Source organism: Tauraco erythrolophus, chromosome 29 (genome assembly GCF_009769465.1).
Source record: "Tauraco erythrolophus isolate bTauEry1 chromosome 29, bTauEry1.pri, whole genome shotgun sequence".
Classification (NCBI taxonomy): Eukaryota; Metazoa; Chordata; class Aves; order Musophagiformes; family Musophagidae; genus Tauraco; species Tauraco erythrolophus.
The window spans coordinates 4184374-4206368 of record NC_141493.1 but is presented as its reverse complement, the minus strand read 5'-3'; the positions used below and the strand labels follow the sequence as shown (position 1 = coordinate 4206368).

The following is a 21995-nucleotide window of genomic DNA, read 5'->3' as shown; positions in this document are numbered from 1 at the left end:
ATCTGTGTCCCCTGGAGGTGCCACCACCCTCTACTTTGGGCACTTTGTGACGAGGAACATTTTAAATAACGTTCTGTGTCTTTAATGTAGAAGAGTATGACGAGTTGTAGAAATGCTTATGATAAATAAACATTCCCAGATGTCACCTTGCTTCCTCTGCAGGACCCAGTGAAACCCCTGCCCCACGACAGCGAGGGCTTTCTTCCAGGCTGAGGAAATCATCTCTCCCTGCCTCTCCCTCTACAATCTCAGCAGTGCTGTTCTCATCCTTGGCAGATGCCAGACACCTACCAGAGCCCGGCTGCCTTCCTCTGCTCTGCTACTTCCACAGTAAATCTTTTTATTATTTTTTTTTTTTTAAATAGAAAAATCTCTCCACAAATTAACTGGAGCTACCTGTTGAGTATGAAGCACTGCTTAATTTACAGTTTCGACTGACACTGAAAAGGCAAGAACCTAATGTGGCTTTTTAATTACCAGATAGCCGGAGTTTTCGTAGCAATACTGATGGAGTCTAGAAAAAATGCTCTGACTTAAGCGCCCCTTGCTTTGCTTTCGCTTATTTTAAAGCACTAAATGGCAAAAGCAGCTTTATAAACTGCAGCTAAGCATGTGGGCATTTTGTTGTTGAGCTCCGAGCGTGTGAGTAGGGTCTTCATTCCCAGTTCTGACTGAAGTCACCTCCATATCCAGAGAATCAGAGAAACAGCAAGAAAAGGGACACCAGATAAGCTTGGCCCCATCCCATGCGGCTCCGGAGCTCCCTGCTTGAACCACCACTTGCCGGAAGACGATCCTTGGAATTACTATTTGAAACACGAAGGAATTCCAGGGATGGAAGATCCCTCTTCATCACTGCATTTTACAATGGGTCTGAAGGTTGTGCTCTCTAAAACAGAGTAAGCCAAATCAAATCATAGAATCATAGAATGGTTAGGGCTGGAAGGGACCTTCAAAGGTCATCTAGTCCAACCCCCCTGCAACAAACAGGGATATCTCCAACTAGATCAGGTTGCTCAGGGCCTCGTCCAACCTGGCCTTGAATGTCTCCAGGGATGGAGCATCCACCACCTCTCTGGGCAACCTGTTCCAGTGTTCTACAACTCTCATGGTAAAAATTTTTTTCCTAATATCCAATCTGAATCTACCTCCCTCTATTTTAAAACCATTACCCCTTGTCCTATCACAACAGGCCCTCCTGAACAGCCTCTCCCCATCTTTCTTGTAGGCCCCCTTGAGGTACTGGAAGACCACTATAAGATCACCCCGGAACCTTCTCTTCTCCAGGCTGAACAGTCCCAACTCTTTCAGCCTGTCCTCATAGGAAAGGTGCTGAAATGACACAACACAAACCAGAGCCACTGAGGTCCGAACGGAGTCGTGTCAATACACACCAGCATCTGCTTTAAATTATCCTTCACCTCTAGGTTTTGGGTTTTGTGCAGGGTTTGTTTGTTTTATTATTGCAATGGGCTGTGCATTGCTCACACACTTAACATCCCAACAGCACGATGGTCACACCCAAAGACGCTGCACACTGATTCCTCTCTCCCTATTGCCATTGTGACAGCTAACGATCCCACACATTGAAATGCTTTTGGTATGAGAGACACCAGCAGGCAACACCAGAGGAAGTCCCATTACAGATACGAACACTCAGCCCAGACCCCTCACCTGCTGCAGGCAGGACAGCTCTGATGATTTCAACACAGCTATACTGACCCACCCACAAAGGACACTGGTATGTCATTAACATTTATTTTCTATACATTGAACTGCTGTCATGCAGTATGGATTTTAATAGTGAATGCAAAACCATCATTGCAAAGGAACATCACGATATTTTACAGTATCAGACACTTTGTTCTCTTTGTCTGACAAGCGTATTTTTCTTCCTTTATTCTGATTCATTAAACTCCAAAGCAAACAGAAAATTTCCCTGCCAATTTCAAAGAGTTTATGAAGCAGATCCTCAGTAAAGCTAGATATACCTTAATTCATCTTTTAAATCATACTACTGATTTCCACACGAATATTCCCTTCACCTTGTGTACTGCAGGTGAATCAGGTCGGATCAGTTTATTCAGGACAGTAAGGTGGAAGAGTCACTCAAAGGCAGAGAGAGATAAAGGATTAGCTGAATGGATTGACTGGGAAGTTGGTCATATTTTAACTTCTGTCAGTTCAAATATCTGACAGTTCATACTGGCATCCTGTGTTTTATCCCAAGTAGAGAACTAAAGCAGATGGAGCTTCCATCATAGATTTCATAGATTTCTAGGTTGGAAAAGACCTTAGAGATCATCGAGTCCAACCATCCCTAATCTCCCATTAAACCGTATCGCTAAATAGATCATCCACCCTATTCTTAAACACATCCAGGGATGGGGACTCAACCACCTCCCTGGGCAGCCTATTCCAGTGGCTGACAACCCTTTCAGAGAAGAAATACTTCCTAACATCCAACCTGAATCTCCCCTGACTAAGCTTATACCCGTTTCCATCAAGTTCATGCTTGAGAACCCTCCTCTAATCGAGAGGCCAACAGGTAAGGAACACAATAGAAACTTCAAAAGTTTCCTAGAAGTAATAATAAAATTAATCATTAACCCATCACCCCTCTCCCAGGTTACTTTCTGGGCTTTTCCTTTGTGATCAATGCAAGCAGAGAAGAGGCCAAGTGGTTTGCCAACACTCCTTCAACCTGCCAGCTGTAAACCCAGAGACACCAAGTAACTACACCTGCTTGGAGCTTCTCTCCTCTGCTTACAGGACTCAGCCTGCTATTGATTTGTTACACACAGCACAGCAACACAAACCCCAGATTGAGTTTCACAATTAAATTTAGTCGTTCATTACTGTCGTGGGCCAGTTGGTATGACAATAATACATCCATTAGCAAGACCAAAATGAGCAGAAAGAGTGAGACAAGGAAAGGTCCAGCAACGGCTTATTTTGAAGCTTCTTTAAAAGACAAATTGAGGGCAGATGGGGTGACTCTGAGCAGAGAGTCTCTGAAAGCGCTTTTTAAACAGGAATTTAGATTCGTCGTACACTAATTTAAATGTGGGCCTGTAGACAGATGTGCATAATGCATGGTGGAAAATACTTCAGGGTATGAATGGGGCACACGTGCAAAGTGAACTCAGGCAAAGGCGAATTTGCTTGCGTAAGTCAACTGGGACGATGTGGACTAAGAGTGTTATTTTCCTTCCTTTTATCAGGAAAGTACATTCTGTGGTGTTGGAAAGCCATGTTCTGGTTTGCACACTGCAGCCTTGCAAATGGTTTTTTCTTATTTTTCTTACTTTTCTTCCCCTAATAGGAAGGTAAAGTATTATTTTCTCTCACAAAACACGTACCAGTGGAAAGGACCTAACACTGTTAACACTATTTTGCCTTTCTGCTGCAGCTGCAAGAGCAGCCAGGGATCCAGCTGCCCGCAAGGATTTGGGCCTCTGCAAATTCTGGCTTCACTGACATCAGTGGTCCATCACATGTTCACCTTAATAACGCTGAGATTCCATCCTTACATGTCCATTTGTATGAACAATCCTCATCTGATGCCAATTCTAAATCCTTGACCGCAATCATTAGTGTTATGCTCATTCCTATTCTTCAAGCCTCGCTTCCCTTCACTAGAGGCCCACAACTATGTCCAATCACTTGCTATCAGAGACAACAAAGACATAGGGTCCTTTTCAAGCAGATCTGGCTCATTTGCTGGTCTCAAAATAAGGGATTTTCTTTTGTCTCTAACATTCTGAACACTACACTTGCATGCAAATAGGCACAGCTCTTCTCTCCTGGAGAGAAACTTGGTCAACTACAATTATTAATTCTCCATTGTTGTTATGACTTTAAACTGTTCTTTAAAGCCACTGTGATCTCTTTCAAGCAGTGAAGAAAAAGAGCACTTTAATCACTAAAAGTGCATTAAAAATTCAACGCTTGAATCCTGCCTAATAGATTGATATTTCCCATGAGCTGTCAGGGCAAGATTAGCTATTAAAAATTCACTTGTCCACAGGCGTGTTAAATCTACCTGAAATTGGGCTCTGCTTGTTTTCTTGCTTGTTTATGTGTTTAGAGATGATGCTTAACCCCCGATCTATCCACAATTTAAATAAATCAGAGAAATTTATTTGAGTCTTTTTACAATGTTTTAAGACCAACTTCCATTCCAAGAGCCAGCTGACACTCGATCCTGCTTGTCCTTTCTGAAGTGTCACGGCTGTCTCGATGTCTGCACCATACCCTTGATAAGGAGCATGGCACAATTGTTACTGTACCGAGTTATCATTTGAAGCCATGTGTCTTAAACTCATAGAATCATAGACTGGTTTGGGTTGGAAGGGACCTCAAAGATCATCCAGTTCCAACCCCCTGCCATGGGCAGGGACACCCTCCACTACACCAGGTTGCTCAAAGCCCCATCCAACCTGCCCTTGAACACTTCCAGGGATGGGGCAGCCACAACTTCTCTGGGCAACCTGTGCCAGTGCCTCACCACCCTCAGAGGGAAGAATTTCTGCCTTAGATCTAATCTAAATCTCCCCTCTGTCAGTTTAAATCCATTTCCCCTTGTCCTATCACTACATGCCCTTGTAAAAAGTCCCTCTCCAGCTTTCCTGCAGGCCCCCTTTAAGTACTGGAAGTACTTAAAAACTCAGTACTTAACTCCCAAAATTCTGCTTTGTCACCACAAACTTTTCCATCAGCTGGGATGAGGCCTAAATTAGAGAAGAGACACAAACATCTGCAGAGAATCGGGAAGCCCAGTTAAAGCTTAAATGAGCCTCTGAAAGTACATACTCCTCTCCACCAACTGAAGGGATTTAAGGTACACAGGCAGGAGTCTATCCACAGTCTAAAACCAGGCAGAAGCACCCTGTCCCTTCCTCAGTCCTTCACTCCTCCAGGGAGCTGCAGGAATCAAGTCTCTGTTGATCCTGGCAAAGCATCAACATGTTCAGCAACGGACACACATTATTTAAAAAAACCAATCAAACAAAAAACACCAAACACACCCCCACAACTGTCCCACCCCCCGAAAGGCAGACTTTGTTGGTGGCACAGCCCAAGATGCTATTTGCAGAATCCATGGATTTTTTTTTGTTTTTTCCCCTGGGATGCATTAGGAGCCCTGCCACTGGCCAGGATGCGAAGGTGCTCCATGGACACAGAACTGAAGCCGTCCCCTCCTCGGCGAGCTTACACGCAGGAATAAGACTTCAGGACATAAAAAGTGAGTCTGCAGTAACATCAATCAGCACGGTAAGCAGTTGTCACAACGTCTCAACAGACTGACTGTTGTCGAGATTTTTTTTTTTCTTTTGTCTTTTCCCCTATAAAAAGAGAAAGAACCTGAAGACCTTGGATCCCAGCAAATGTTGGACATCTTGTAGCTTTCTGATCATAAACAAGTAATACACAACATTTAATTTAGAGGGAAATCTGAACCGTGTTTGCCAGTCTCAGTGAATTCTCCTATGACGCAGATCCTATAGATAGCTTTCTGTTTCATTTCATGGTATTTCTTCCACCGTGATGTTACAACCAGAAACCACACTGGGAACAATTTGGGATTGAACAGAAAATGATAGTGTCTAGACAGCAACTATGCCTGAAGTATTTTCAAGGAATATAAAAAACCAAGCATTACTATCAGCTCTAATAGCTAGAAGTTAATAAAGACAATGTTAATTTTAATTTTAACTGATGCAAGGTAGCTATTTAAAAAAAAACAACCCACAAACCAAAATCAATGACCTGGAATAAGAATTCCAATTTTCAAAGCTGGACAATCATTAATCATTTATATTACTCAATTAATACCAACTTTTTTAATGAATAGTATGCTTTATGTCCCCATCTGGTATTCAAACATATCATTTGTTTTTATTCTTAAGAAATAAACAGAGCTGTAAAGAGTTTCGATGCACAACTATAAGGAGGACAGTGAAATTAGGCATCAGATTCCCTTTTGCATTCTAGAAAAATCCTTCCCACGAAAAATATTTTTTTTTCTTTTTAACACGCCAAGGATTTAATGTCTTATATTCCATCTGCACACCTCCTTTTTCAAGTAGCCTGCCAACATTTTTATTAATGGAATATTTTCCCTGTCTTTCCATGGTGCTAGGAGGTTGGTTAGGTTCAGATATTCAGAAAGAGGTCTCCATGCAAATATTTACACACTGAATGACCTAGACTAAAACTCAGCACTTCATCTAGTCAAATATATTCCTACAAAACCTCTTTTTGTGTATCGAAACAGGCTGCTCTGAACCAGTAAGAATGCCTTACAGGAACACGTCACATCAAAACCCTTGCAAGAGAACTTCAAAGCATTTGGTCTACCGAGGTCAAATTAAGTCAAACTGGCAGTATTTAGTAATTACCTCTGTTGCATGAAAAAAATTACATGCTTTTATTTTTTTTAAAAACAAATATGAATTTGAAATTTAAGAATTTAATGTTTTTAATGCCAATCATGTCCTGCCAGAACAAGAGGAGTAGCTAGGGCTACCTGGATCCTGTGGGGTCAAGTATCTATCAGAATCTGTTCCTTTACGTCCAAGTCAAAAAGCACGTTTTTAAAAGAGCTCATCTAAGTTTTGCAGCTTGGCTCCCACTGCCAATGCTGCAACTAGCTTCTGGACTTTTTCATGAGTAAGCAAGAAAAATTAGAAAAAGAAGAAAAGCATCAAACCACTCCATCCTGAAAGTGGCAGAAACCTTCACATTAGTGAAACAGCTTCCAGCCTCAGTCCAGCACGATCACTTCAAGGGAGCAACAGAAGTGGTCTTCAGGGTCTCTAAACCAAGTGGCTTCATCAAACGTTACCCTTTCCATAATAATGCCATTATACTCTACTGGTGGAGTCTCTGCACGACTGCAGTGATAATGAAGTCCATAAAGGATGCAGTCTGCCTTCTGCCGAGAGACTGGAGCAGCCACTGCCTGGCAGGGAAGGAAATCGATGACTCCAATGCAAGCACCCTGTTGGCTACAGTGTGGAGTTATCAATTTTCTTCCCAGCTAGACGGCAGCTGCTTCAGTCACTCTGCTAAAAAAAAAAAAAAATAAAGAAGGGGAAAAAAAAAAAAAAGAACACAAAACCCCATCCTCCATACAGCAGCTGGCCACGACAGCATAAATCAGGTTAAAAACGTTTATAGGGAGGAAATTCATATTCCTGTCAAGCTGAAGATCTAGGTTCTTTTGATAAGATTCCAATTTTTATCAAGTACAATTTCCAGATCTTCAACCTTAAACACCAGATCACATGTTCAACTTCACACCCGGACCCAGCTCTGCGAGCAGATCATCTCAGCTGCTGCAGAGCCTTGAACAAACGGCTCTACAGATGGGGCAGGCTCGACCACTAGGGCAGTGCCTGGCCCGCTGTCCTCAACCAAATATATTCCATTTAACATTGGTAAAATGAGTCATCTATTTACAGCCTGATTTTCCTATTAAAAAAGAAAATAAATAAAAATTTTACCTGTAACCAGGCAATGAGCAAAGAGAAAATCATAAGCACGGCTTCACCCGCCCAGAACATGCTGCTTGTGCTTCTACCTAGCACGAGACTTTTTAGCGTCGAGCCAGACCCTGACCTGGTTAAAACAGTCACTGAAAGGAATGGTCTCATGCCACGTTTTTAACTGTGGCTGCTCCAAGGCCCCACTCCGTACACATTCTGACTCTTCATCTTAAAGAAGGGCAGAGAGAGACACAAGCAGATCAAGATTTCGGCTAAACAAACTGTTGTAAGCACGCCCGTATAGTTAAATTGGGACAGCACTTTTCAGAACCAGCATAAGTTTTGTAACACGAGAATGTTCTTTAATGTGTTTTCCTTTGTTAAAAGGACCATAAAACTATATCGCATTAAAGCACTGTTACACTGAGAAAAATTCTGAAATAAACATAAACTCTTCCCTTAAAACCTCACAGACAAGACCCACCTGGTCTTCCCATAGTTACGTTGAAAAGTAATTTGCAGAGCAGCAAATGTAATTCATAAATCCCAACCACAAATCAGGTTTTAAACTCACTGTACCTAACGGTAACCACCCATGAAGTGCATTTATCCCACGGTAAATGAGTTCTAGACAGTATCTTCCTTGGACAGGAAAGTAACATTCCGCTTATCACGGATCAGGATGATGGCACGGACAAGACGGACGACCTGTAGTAAACATACACCTTGGTTGCCCTGAGGACAGCGACTTGCCCACCTACTCAATTTGCTGTCCTGATGAGTTCACAGCATTAACACTCTCAGGGCTTCTGTATTAAATTGTTTGTGCTTTTCAGTTTGTTAGACTTTTAAATTAATAAAACTGCTTTCCCCTTCAGTGGTACACAATGGATAATGAGAACAATCATCTTGCATCTCTAAAATATTCTAGGATGCTCAATAAACTTGATGCAGTGCACGCAAGCCCATAATTTGCAGGGGAAAAGCAGCAGATATTTCATATTTAAAACCACTGCAAGTGTCACCTCTGTGTACATGCATCACTGAAAGACTAAGCGAAGAAGAAAAAAAATAAGAAACTAATAAATATATTTATTTCAAACAAACCGAACACTAGGCATTAAGACAGACAGCACTAGCTTAACTAATGTTTAATTTAAAGCTTGGGCTGCTACACTAGCATTATCAAAGTTATTGTATACTGCAAAATCTGACCATATGGCTTTTATTTTAATACTCTGCCATTAGCCAGTGCCCTATGCCAGTTCTGAACAGGGCCAAGTGGAAATGAACACAAACACTAAGACTGCCCATGCAAATTCTCATCCTTTTTATCTTCTTTCACCTTTCTAGGACTACTACCGAACTAAACTAGCCATTTTTACTTTCACCCAGGTGAAGATTTATGTGGGCTTACTGCCTCCTGAGCCCCTCTGCCCGCGTGCCTGCCTTTTGGGTGGCAGGAAGCTTATCCAGGAGCTAACAGGGTTAAGCCTTCTTCCACAAGAAGTTTTGACTTTCAAATGGAAGCCTTCAGGATCAAGACAAATCCATCATTCTAATGCTCAGAACTAAGCTGTTGAAACCAAAGGAAATGAATCCATACAGTGGATCATTAGCCATGTGTGGAGCACTGCTCCAGGAATTAATAGATGCTATGTCATGCCTTGGGAATACTTTCAACCCGTTCCCAGTCAGCTGGAAAAGGACAGAGGGAAATTTCTATTCTATTTTTTGCCCTGCTCTCTCTCTTTCTTCCTTCCTGCCTCCTTTTAAAACCCACACTGCTGAGAACTTCTCCACAGAGTAATTCATAATCTAACTCTATTAAAAGAAGTGCTGCTGCTAAGCATAAACCCAAAGATGAATTAGCAAAACAGTAGAAAAATACTAATAATGAAGAGCTGTAAGCTCTTTCCAGGCACGGAACTGTCTCGAACGGAATGTCTGTCTACCCCTTGAGATCAGCACTCCAAAGCACCACAACATCTGCATAGGAAAACAACAAAAATAAAGTCTGATTTTACTGCTCAAATGTTGTTGAACTTCGGTGCCTCTTCTGGTTTCAGGCTGACCGTGAAAGCGCGGAGCGATGCTTACTCTTGATCACACAGCAATAATAAAATCTTTGTACAACTATACATCCACTAATGAATAATTAACGTATGCTTCCTTTTACCTAAAGGTTTCCTGAGCCCTACGAGACATCCCAGGGACCCATTAAACAAACAGCTCCTTTCAGACTGCTAACACTGACAACATCTGGCTATGTAGGAGGAAAACCCAAACCCACTGAACATTCCCTTGCAAAGCAACAGGTCTCACACCACAGTCAACTTTAACCCTGGGCTCAAGTCCTACTGCACCCAAGGAAACGTTCAGTTACCACCACACTTCTTTGGTATCTCACTTCTTCCCCTCTAACCCAGTCAAGGGCCATGCAGCTCTAAACATATTTTTTCAGCACAAAGCAATGAATAACAGTAAGTTCTCTGTGACGTTTGCAAGTCTTTTTGGGCAGTGTTCTCAGTCATTCAACCTGTCCTTCCAGTTATGAACATTTTCGAGTGTTCTTAAATGAGTAGATCCAGTTTGGCCTCTACTTCAGTGGAGAAGGTGGAAAATATTCAAACATCTTCATTGCAATGGTCTTCAAGATTTTGTACACCAGAGAGCAAACGTTTTATGTTAGAGTGCCCATGAATAAAACGGGGCAAAACAGGGGGAAGGGAGACAGATGTTGGCAATATCAGCTTTTGACTGTACTTACAGAAAAAAAACCCCAAAGGTCTGCTTGCTAAAACACAGAGCAGGGACTGACACTTGCTCCGATGAACCTTTCTTACGATGCACATACAAACGGAGGGATCCCTTTCAACTGAAAGGCTGCACTTAAACTAATTTCAGGTGGTTATACATACCCTATCTTTACATACAGAAAATATTTTAAATTGCTATAATCAATTGAAAAAAACACCATTACAGAGCAGACCAAAAAAAATATCTATGTTACATAAAGTTCGTAATAATGATCTTAATTCTATGCAGATTTCTTCCTTTCTGAAAACAGAACAGACTCCCAAGATCACACTTCAAAACTGTTTACAGCTGAGAGGTATTCACCATCCTTACAATTTCAATAATTATTGCTATTGAATGAATCTATTGATCTGTGACTTCTAGTGATGCCAAGTTTCCTTTTTGTTGTGTTACAGCCAATGGAAATACAGTTTTTTATAAGTATGCATATATACAGTGTGTGTGTGTATATATATACATGAACAGACTCAGGAGCAAGTACTGAGAATGAATAATTTTGGTTTTGAAATCATGTAAGGGAAGCCAAGCCAGGGTACTGCGGGAGAGAACTGCAGCATTCAAAGCACTTCACTTGATAGGAGATTTACAGCTTGCAGTGAAATTAAAGCTATTAACATCAGTCTTTTAGCTCCTTGGTAAGCTGAGAAAGATGACAACAATACCTTAACTGTCATACAGCTCGGTACATCTCAAGACACTTTTTAAATTGTTCCCAAATGGAAGGGATAACGTACTTTTTCACAGTCACAAAGTGGACTACCAGCACAAGAACAAACCCAGCTCCACCACCTGCCACTCCAGTCTCCATTCTCCATCCCATACTGGTGCTGTCCCCCTTATAACTGTAATTTTATCCCACATACACATGACTTCAACAGACTGAGCTGCTTGTTTGACTTCTGGAGAAAAGGCTTACAGCAGCCTTGTGGGCACTATACACTGGATGTACACGTAGGGATATCAAAATGCTATGGTCACTTAAATACAAGCTGGATCATCTCTGCAGCTATAAAGCACAGATATAAATACTGTTCTGATCTAAGCTGTATGTTTCCTCACTTACTATGCTATTACTTAATTCTTTTACTCCTCTACAGAAGTACTTCACTGCTGAAGACATTTCAATGCTAGATCAGAGTGGCTATCTCCTAACTAGAGCAATTTTACAGGCAGCCAAATAGACACTTTCCATCCCAGATCATACTATTCCACTTGTTTCTCCAAATAAATCCAGTAAACAGTACAAGTACAGTTGTATATTCTAGGGAAATAATTCTTGGCATATGAAAATACGTGAGCTGCCAAAAGATTTTCCAATTTGTTCACTGCTGTAACAAAGGTGTTCCCCTGAACTGGAACTGAAACGGTGCACGACTCTGCCCTCCCATAACTGGAAATGAATGGAACTCATCAACACGTCTGCTTGAGGAACAGCACATCTTTGATCCCTCCTGGTAACTTATGCAGATTTAACTCCTAAAGCATGCAAACATTTATTCACAAGTGCATTATCTTAGACACTCAGATGCTACCAATAGCCATAATATCAGCACCACTACACTGAAAGCGAACTGATTTTCAGAGATGCGGGATCTGACACCTTCAAAAATTAAGAAATAAATAAAAAGAACAAGCTGTTGGAAGGGCAACAGATACAAATTCAAAATCTCTTGATTTTATTCCAAGTTTTTGCCAGTGACTTAATGAACAATCACAGACAAGCCACTTCATGTTGTTTCTCAATACATTAATTAGAAATAACAGCGCTCATCTCACATACAGTTCCACAGCTGAAAGGTGCTATGTGGCAAAGATTTCATTTTTATTTAGCTGAAAAAATCTCAGCACCTGGAGATCCAAATAATTTGCCAGGATTCTCCACATCAAAACAAACAACTCCCAAAGAATGCCAAAAGCAATAACAATAAGCTTTCTGTACACTGAGTGGCACTGTGCAGATCAAAATTCATTTGCCATGAAGAGCTACATATTTAGGGCTACGCTCTACTAAATTAGAAGGAGAAAGCCTCAGAAAATTTAGTCGTAAGAGTTTTTCCATGCCTAACTACCCAATTTAAAAGAATATATTCTATACAAAAAAATAGACTTTCAAGTTGCCAACACTCAAAATTCTTGCAGAACGCAATTTGCTTTCCATGCCCCTGTGAGCTGCAAAAGGAGCAGTCTCAGAAGCCTAAGCCATCAAAACACTCTTGTACTGGAGCAGAGAGCACAACAGTGGATCCTCGTCCACAAAAGCTCCAGTTTTCATCTTACAAACCCATCAGCATGTCATAGCATTCATTCTCACTACACATCAGTATGTTTACCCAGGCCTTAATTCAGTACCCCAGCCCAAAGGTTGGAAGAAGGAAGGGTTCTGCTCCAGTTCTATCCAACAGATGACAAGTATAGAAAGATGGCTTACCTTTTTACAGTGAACTTACAACAGATCGGAAATTGGTTTTGTATTTGATCATATGTTTTCAAGACAAAGCAAAAATGATTTAGTTATCGTCATAGTTATGTTTCGTTTTGTATATCCCTTTGTTGAATACTGTATCAGGTAAATTAAGATAAGGAATATAACAGCTACAGTTTAATTGGCTCAGCATAAAGAAAACTGCAGAGCCTGCATTTAAAATCACATCTTACATTGAACAACACTGCTGATTTTTCAGCAATCAAAACTTTTATCAAGTATATGTTGTGTCAAAATTATGCTCTGAAAATTTAAGCTTTGTTCTAACTAAAGATCATACTATTACTTGCATCAGTTCCAAAAGAACCAGTCAGGATGATGTAATGTTTCAGCTAAGGAAGGAAAAATCTTCTTAGAAGTACTGAACTATGCTGTAAGCTTCAAAACTTTTCCAAGGTAACAAAGCTGCAGAAGAACTCTGTCCTCTGTCTAGAGAAATACGCGTAAACATTTTGCACACTCATTAGTGATTATCTGAATTTTGAGATGACCACTCACCTTTGACGGATGAAGAAAAGCTAGAGCAGAGAGTTCAAAGCCTTTGTGCAAACCCAGGCAACAGAAACGGAGGTTCCTCTGCTTGAAATGCTAAACCAGATCCTGCCCTGCCTTAAGGGATGTCAGCTGTGCTACAAAGCAACAGGAATTGCCCCTGCCAGTTTGTTAATTCAACCCTACTGATGACATAGATGGCTGTTGCTTTGAGTAACTGATTCTAATACCAGCTGTAATTGCTACCAGATCACAGGTGCCTTTAATGTCAGAAAGGCTGGACTATCACTAAAACACACACCGTATTGCAGGTGTGTAAAATTATATGGAAACATAAAAGACAGAATGAATATGTTATTAAAATGTCTCACAGACATAATGTAAAAAGTCATCGTTTAATCTTAAAAGTAATCATCTTTGATCATTTTAAGAACTCTTTGACATACCTCTCTTGAAACAATATAATTATATATAATTATACCTGCAATCTGGAATTTTTGGCAGAGAGCACTACCAACCTCTGGAATTCACTGCTGCAGTGAACATCACGGTTACGTATTTCCTAGATATTTGAATAAATGAAGAAGACTCACTAGACAGAAAGGAAATCAAGCAATCTGTTTGATACTACATTTGATCACTAAAATGATCTGGGGTTTGCAGGTGATTCCTAACTGTAGCAGATCTTTCCTTGTAGAAACTAGGCTCCGTACTGGAACCAGCAGCTCGTCTAGTGCCACACCATACCCATCTGTTGTGATAGAAGGTGCTTCAGAGGACTCATTTGTTAGTCCCAGCCTGATGTGTTCAGTCTTCCATACTACAGTCACTTACAGGTGTTTAGTCTTTACATTACACCACTAGAACAATCCTGCAGAAATTACCAGATTCGGTGGGAATTAATCAAACTACAGCAAGGCCCAGCTATCTCCTTTTTCTGATGCAAACACTGCCACTAAACTAAAAAATAAAAGGTGCCAAAGCAGCAAAACTACCCAGCGAAGGAGCCTTTTCATTGCTTATGTGTAACTGGACCTGGTAAAAGAATGAAACAACAGGATCCCATCCTCTGTTGCAAGGAAATGGAAAACCTGAAATTGAAAAAAAACCTCAGACCAACATCCACTCCTCTGGACCTGGAGCTCATTTAACAGATACAATAATTTGGGCTTTGCAGCAGCAAAACTAATTGGAAGCAAATATTTGTAAAATATACAGAGGGCTGTTAATGGTTTTGTAATGGCTTGACGCAAAAGCGGCACCCACCACGTACTGTCTTGGTGGCAATGGGACCCGGGTAGCACCGGCTGTCCCGGTGCTCCAGGACACATCTTTTCAGCATGCAGAGCCTGTAGTTCTCATTGGTTTTTGGTTCGTTGCTGTTGTCACTTTCTTTAAGTGGGAGAAAGCAGAAATCTTTCTTCAGCCATATTTCTTAGCCTTAAATCTTCCAGCGAGTTCGAATGAGCTGCTCTCGTGATTAAACACAGGACTCTCTTTTACTCCATCATTTTCAGTATTATCACCCAGAAGAAACACATAAAAGCCTCCCTGTAAATGAGCACAGCTAATGAAAAAGAGTCATGTGAGGCTTGTAAACCATCTCACTGTACCAGATCTCACTGCAACCTATAGCTTTTGCACATCACCTTACTTAGGGAAAAAGTGCTGCAGTGCAAATAGATCTGTAAATTATCTAGGTCTAATGCAGGTAATTGGGAACGGCCAGGACGAAGAAAGCATCTCAGCTGGAATGATCCCTAAGAAAAACAGAAAAGACATTGAGAGGAGGAATTTGTGCCTGAAATTTAAATTTTCAGGGCTCAATTCTCATTGCAGCCTGGCCTGACACAAGGCTTACCGACACCAGCAGACAGAGATGGTCTGATTGCAGCGGGTTTTGGATCAGACTCCTACACCAAAACACATTTACCCAGCGCGCATTAGAGAGAGCTGTGCCTTCTCATAGCTGAATATTCATTAAAAGAAAACAGCAAACTGACACAAAGAGAAGACTATAATGAAACAGTACATGACTCAACTATAAATCATCATTCGCTAAGCCCTCCTGAACCTCTCCACATGATGGAGAGCAAGCCCAAAAGGAAGCCACGCACAGACTGCAACACAGTCTGCAAAGGACCACAAAGGGCTTGGCAAATCAAGAGCAGTTACCTGGCTAAAGCTAATTATCCTCTTCTTTCCGATTATTCAAAGTAGATTTATTAATTGTATGGGGGGAAAAAGCCTACTATGTCCTTCCATATATCCTTTTATTAATCCTTAATTAATTATTAGGATCTACTCTGCAATGTCCTGGATGAATGCTAATAATGAAGTCCAGGTATTTTTTCTGAATTAAATCTGACCTCAGCTCTTGGTGGGGGAAGAGTGGCACTTGGTTGATTTTCTTTTTTTTTTTTTTTTCCTTCTCTTTTGAATAAGGAAAATTGAGGAGCCACGTTTGTTTATGACACCAACAGAATAGCTGGTTCTTAGCAAGACAAACACTACACCAAGTTAATTTGAAGGTAGTATACATAGCGCAGCGTATCAATTTTGTATGACAGATGGGCTTGTGCCTGCATAATAACAACTTAAAACCAACATTGTGTTGCCAGTGACAATTACTATACTGTAAACCATTTCAGTGGGGCACACGTTAATTTAATTCATTGCAGCAAGCAGGTTGGCACGCACTGAGAAAAATCACTGCAAAATGACGAATGCTTTATATTTTACAACATAAATACTTCCTTCAGGCCTACAAACCCCTGTCATGACAGAAGCACCTTCTGGTATTACTCCAATTTATTAAGTCAGCCCCACTGCAACAAGAAAACCTAACTGCAAACATACATTACAGTCATCGTCAACGAATGCATCCAGGAGCTTTCATCTAAAAATCGTGGAAGAGTACTATGAAATACAGACCTAGAAGCACTTCCCCCTTTTCTCTTACAGGCAACAAGTTACCTGTAAACAAGCCCTGAAAATTCACGACTCGGGAAACATTTCACGTGATGCTGTGGGCAGCACGCTCAATTGGGGATCTCAAAAGAGCTGGATTCGTTTTAGTTTGACAGATGTATGGTTGTGCCAGTTTTCCCAATGATGCTAATATAATAATGGAGAATTCTACTCCTTTTCGTGGAGCTAAAGCCTGTACGGGAGAGTCTCTGTACGGATCTGTACTACTGCTTGTTCCTCGAGGTCAGATCCTGCAGGACTGCCCAGCCATGCTGCTGCTGATGTTGAAAAGCACTGAGAAGGATGAATACCTAATTCATACGGGAAGCTTCAGGGGTGCACATGTACAGAATACGAACACAGCGTGACTGTCTATTCCTGCACTAATTTAATCTAACCAGCATGCCTGAGAAAAGAATAGGTACAGTTCTGAAGGCCAATATGCTGGTATCAGCAAGGGGTTCTCAAGAAAGAACACACAAATTACGTTTCTGGTCTCAGCAGTGGACCACTGAGCTTACTATCTTGTTGAGGGTAACAGTGCCTTCAAGCTGCTTCAGAAAGGTTGGTAAGAACCCATCAAAATTAGTTTTTTCATTGAACAATTCCACTCTTAAACTTCCTTTCTTGTTTCTACCTCCAAATGAAATTGCATTATACACAGGAAGGGACTGTGTCACATCCAAACTATTTTCAAATATGCTGCGGAGACATTTCACGGTGTAAGGGCCCTTGTTTAGCATTTGAAAGCAATGGGAAAACTGGAAAAAAAATCCCAAGTCACAGAGTCTTAAGCCAAAACACTCTGGGGGCTGAAAGGAAAAGAAAAAAAAAAAAAAAAGGAAAGTCAAATTATCCACTGTTAAAAATCAGTTGTAAATGCAGAGAAACTTTCTACATGCTCTATAGAAGTTACTTTCTCATCCTTCCTATCAACTATTTTAAGCCATTTTTTCCGTTAGCGTCAGTTGTTGCTAACCATAGTAATCTCCTTTTACAGAAAAATAAAAAGGCTTCATGAGATTATGTAAAGACAACCAAGAATAGATATGAATATAAATACCAAGGAATATATCAGCTGTTAACATTCAAGACAAGATGCAATCTTTGGGAAGCAACAACATTTAGATGTCTTTAGTAGGCATTCACCCATTTGTGTAAGAACTACAACATCCTGAACTGATCTATTTAGACTTGGGTGCAGCAGCAACAGCTTGCTAAAGGATGAGGTCAGTAGGATCGCAATCGGGACTCAGCTTAACCAGGGAGAGTGAAATCTCCCAATTTTGGTACTGTAGAAAAACTGACACCTGGTCTTTGTGTTTGTTAGGGGAGGAAAAGGTGAGTTATTTAAGCGAGTTTCAGGTTTTACCACTTTTCCTGCTTTAAAGATAGCCCTTTCTCTCTTTTTTTTCCCTTTTTCTTTTTTTTTTTTTTTTGGTGTGTGGTCACATTTTTAATTCTCTTCCTTTCATCATCATAATTTCTCTTCTTCATGGAATGAACAGCCTGAAGCAGAAACTGAAGATGTCTGTAGTCCTGACCCTAATCACACAGAACCCTGATAGCACGGAAAAGCTTTGCAGAAATTAGCTAGAGCTCCCAGTTCTAATGAACCAGGTTAAACAGAGAGAGTGTTTACACGCAGGAGAACCAAGCTTACTCCAATTACTGCCACTCTCCTAATGCCATGTGCCCAGGGCTGCCAATTCTCTGTGGCTGCAATTCCCAGAGGTTTAATTTACATCTTTGTGATACCTTTTCTCATAGCTGCTGCTGGATGTGATTAGTAGCTTGAAAAAAAAAAAAAATTAAGTGAAAGCAGTAAGAAATTTTAGATGATTTGGCTCTGCAATGCTTGGGAGTTCACACATTTCACCTCAGCATTCTGGGTCATTCTAGAAGACTGAAAAGGTAAATTTTCATGTTTCTCTGAAACTGCCCATATTTCTGCTCATCTATTACAATGTTTTGCAACTTTTCTGTAAGAAAAGCTTACGTGAAAAGGATGCCACAACTGCCAAACCCTTCCACCACCATCAAAAACTTTAAAAACTAAGCAGTGAATAAGTGTAGCTGACAAATAGTTTGCTTTTAGGGAAAGGAACGATTAGCACTAATACTAGATCATGTGAACGGGGCACATGAATGCCTTCCACCACGCATTATAATGAAACTCGCAATGAAACTGTTCACAACACTTTTTTTTTTTCTCTCTAAATCCTGTGTTGCAGAGTACATGAACTTCTCTGTAGTTCCCATAATAATATTTCTTGGCACGCAGAGGTCACACCACTATTCTCAATGCACTGCCTTACCCTGCGACAAAAGATCTCAAATATTGGCCATTACAGAGCAAGGTATAAAACAGAACAGGGGAAAAGCAACGCAGTAGATGAAGCAAAATACAGTTCAGTGCTTCTTTGAACAGCATGTGCATAAGCACTTTCTTGAACGATGGCCTTAGCTTGGAATCTCGTTAAATCAGATGAAACTGCTGAAAGGACTTAGCAGGCTTTAGCTCCTGAAAGTCACTGTAAAAGACATTTTAGGCACTTTGGAGCCCATGTCTTCTCAATTTATGGCTCCTACGATCACTGAGTCACATCTGCAAGTCGACTGAGCCTTGGCACCACCCTGCAGCAACAGGTTCCTGCCCTCACCAAAAAGCTACCTGAGCATGGCGCGTGTCCTCAGCCACCAACACTCATGCACTAAAACATTCAGGTACAACAACAGTGATTTCCAGCCACGTTAATACAGCACACAGCAAGCCGACAGCCGAGGAGCTGGCATTCCGGCACTCCTTCCACAGGGAAGATACCAGGGCAGCCTGGGATCGCTTCTGCAGTTTGGAAACCAGAGCCTCTGCAGTGTGAGCCAGGCTTTCACGGCACCAAGAGCTACTTGGTGCAACGCCAGCCGGACCAGCACCGTGCACAGCCGGAGCCTCCTGGTATAGGGCTCTCTCCGTGTGGCCATCCTGGTCCCAGACCTACGCCAGGTACCCTCCCTTGGCACTGCGCTGTGCTGCACGGTGACCAACTGTTCAGGCACACCTCGGGATGCGTTATCGTACTGAGCTGCACGGAACAGTACAGATTGCTAGGAAAACATAAGCAGGTCTGTGAGCAGTTAGTCTACATTAGAAATTAATTTTATACCTGTCTTGTTTAGCAGCAGATACTTAAGTGTTTACAAACTTGGCCATAAGTCACAACTCAAAATATTATCTTTTTGCCCGCCCCCAATCCCTTTCTGCCCATTAGATCAAATCAGAAATTCAGAATACTGAATATAAAAAATAACACTGTCAATGTCAACACGAACTCAGTATCTAACACGTGTGTATAGCACTACTCTGACACTCAAACACAGAGAATAAAGTTTAAAATAGATTTCAAGTCATCATGGTTAACAAAGTTGTAACATGACCCCTCTTAGAGCATGAAAAGCCAAAGTAAGACACACTCCATTTTTAATTCATTCCACTAGTTACAAACAATACAGATGCTTCAGAACAGTGACTTACATTCTCTCTCTCACTCGAGCACAGCAATAAGAATGAACAATGAGATGTGACTATGATGGAAAGCCAGCCTTTACGTCTAAATTTCAACTGAGCAGGCTTTCTGCATACCCTTCCTCATTTATACCATTGCAAACTGCAAATACTACAATGCTATCTGTAAAGTAATTAATCATCTTACTTCTCTCAGTCTCTCATCTACCAAACTATTGTGAAAAATTCTTGTGCATCCTGTTTCTGTAGTTAAGATACTACTCCTGAATTATCTGCATATTGAGCATTAATGATGAGATGCCCTGTATCTCTGTAGGATAAGATGCCTCCAAGTTTAAAGCTTCTAATGATTTCCTTTGTGAAATAAATCTGTTTGCCTGATAAAAGCAGTTCTCCATCCCTGACAGACTGCATCGGTATCACCGTGCACAATACAGATGACACATCTGTGTTCGCAGAAAAACAGGGTTATACCCTCATGCTTTGCAGCCACACAAGAAAGGGTTAAGAACTGCCAACAGCAACCAAGGCTTCCTTCCTTCCCACGTATAACCCTACCTGTCTAAGCAAATATACTTACTTAGTATAAATCCTGTGAATCTCTTAAAGGTGCTGCCATTTTCCTGCTGCCAAAAAGCAGCAGGTGGATCCAACCATCAACTGATCCAGCATTTAAACTGGGGAAGCTAATACCCCGCAGAGCTACAGTTTCACGCTGGGGATTGAGGCACGGCACACGCAGAGGAAAACTTGGCTTGGAAAGAAGCGTTCCGAGAGAGCGCTCCCATCTTACCGAGGCAGCACTGGAAGGGAAATATCCCACGACTCCAGGAGCTGACCTACGCCAACAGCACCGGCGATAAGCACGCGTTACTCATCTTACCCATCGGCAAGAAGACATTCCTGGAGGCAGGCTGCATCCTTGGGAGCCGTTATCTGCCTCATGGAGCAGCAATGCTCTCTGGCTGACTTGGTACCTCCTCTTCTTTCTTTCTTGGTTTTGATCCACAGCCAGGGACCAAGCCTTGCAAAAGAGAAACTCGGCTATTGTAGCTTCCAGTTAATCTCCCCTCCCCTTCTCATATCATCCTGGCTAATTACTGTGAGTGGACAAAACATGTGCTCTTTGCCAGATGAAATAACATGGTAACCAGCAACAGTGGGCCAAAGAGACATATCTCAATTGAAAAAACCAAAACCACCCAAAAACCACCACCATTGAGACGAATATCTGGATTGCCATATCTGGCGTTGATTTGTGGCCCTTCAGTGATTTTACTAGGAAACTGAAATAAATGTATCTTAAATTTGCATACGTCTATATTATACATTGAAATCTTCCAAGTCTTTTATTAAGAAAGCACAGATAATGACTGAAAGAAAATGCTAATTTTATTTAGTGGTGCCCTCTCCACTCAGCTTCACTGATCAGACAGACAAATTAAGAAAGATAGCGTGCTTACCCAGAAGCCATTTGTTAGACATCTTCAAAAATCGATGCTTGACACAATTGAGTATCTTTTTGCAATAGAATTTTATTTGTCATGTTGGGCTAGAAGTGTCAGTTAATAATTCACTCCACAGTTCCATAAACCTCCACTGCTATCTTTCACACAACCTTGCAGTTTCACGGGCTGTTGTTAAGAGTAGCTTAAAGTAGTCTGTTATCAGTCCTGACCCTCACTGTTATAACTCAAACAGATGCACTATCTGTGATCATTCTGACAAGGAAACAAAATAAACAACCCAGTAACTTTGAAAAGGACATATACACACTGAATACATACACATATAATGGCTCACCTCTCAAGAGCTCACACTGTAAGCAATGGAAAGGTCAAATCAGCGACACAGAACTGCTGTCCCAACCTTAACTATGGAGTGGAGATGGGACAGAGGAACTCAGTTCTGATTCAGATGCGGATTTTCTGTTTTCCCAAGTTCTTGGATGCTTGCATGTATGCAGCTGGTTTGAATAACAGAGTTCAGAACAGTCAAGCTGCAGGTCAAGGCAGCTGGACTTAGTGTGATTTGATTATGCAGGTAAATATTCAGAGCAGCCAGGCTTAGTGATCTGCCATGAGTCCCACAGAAATCTCAAAAATGCAGAATGAAAATATTAAGCGGGCAAATTAGCTCAGAAATTGCACCTCCTTTGAGTAAAACACACTGTTCTTAATTCTGCAGTGTCAAGAGACTCCCCATCGTCAGTCAC

General features: G+C 41.2%; 1 protein-coding gene across 1 annotated transcript in view; it reads right to left on the bottom strand.

Annotated features, from left to right (window-relative positions):
• Window positions 1-21995, bottom strand: part of LRRTM4 (leucine rich repeat transmembrane neuronal 4) — a 239332-nt gene that overhangs the window by 61989 nt on the left and 155348 nt on the right. The window contains exon 4 of the mRNA XM_086627997.1: window positions 13294-13346. Coding sequence (XP_086484123.1) covers window positions 13294-13346 — 53 coding nt within the window. The remainder of the gene's footprint in view (window positions 1-13293; window positions 13347-21995) is intronic.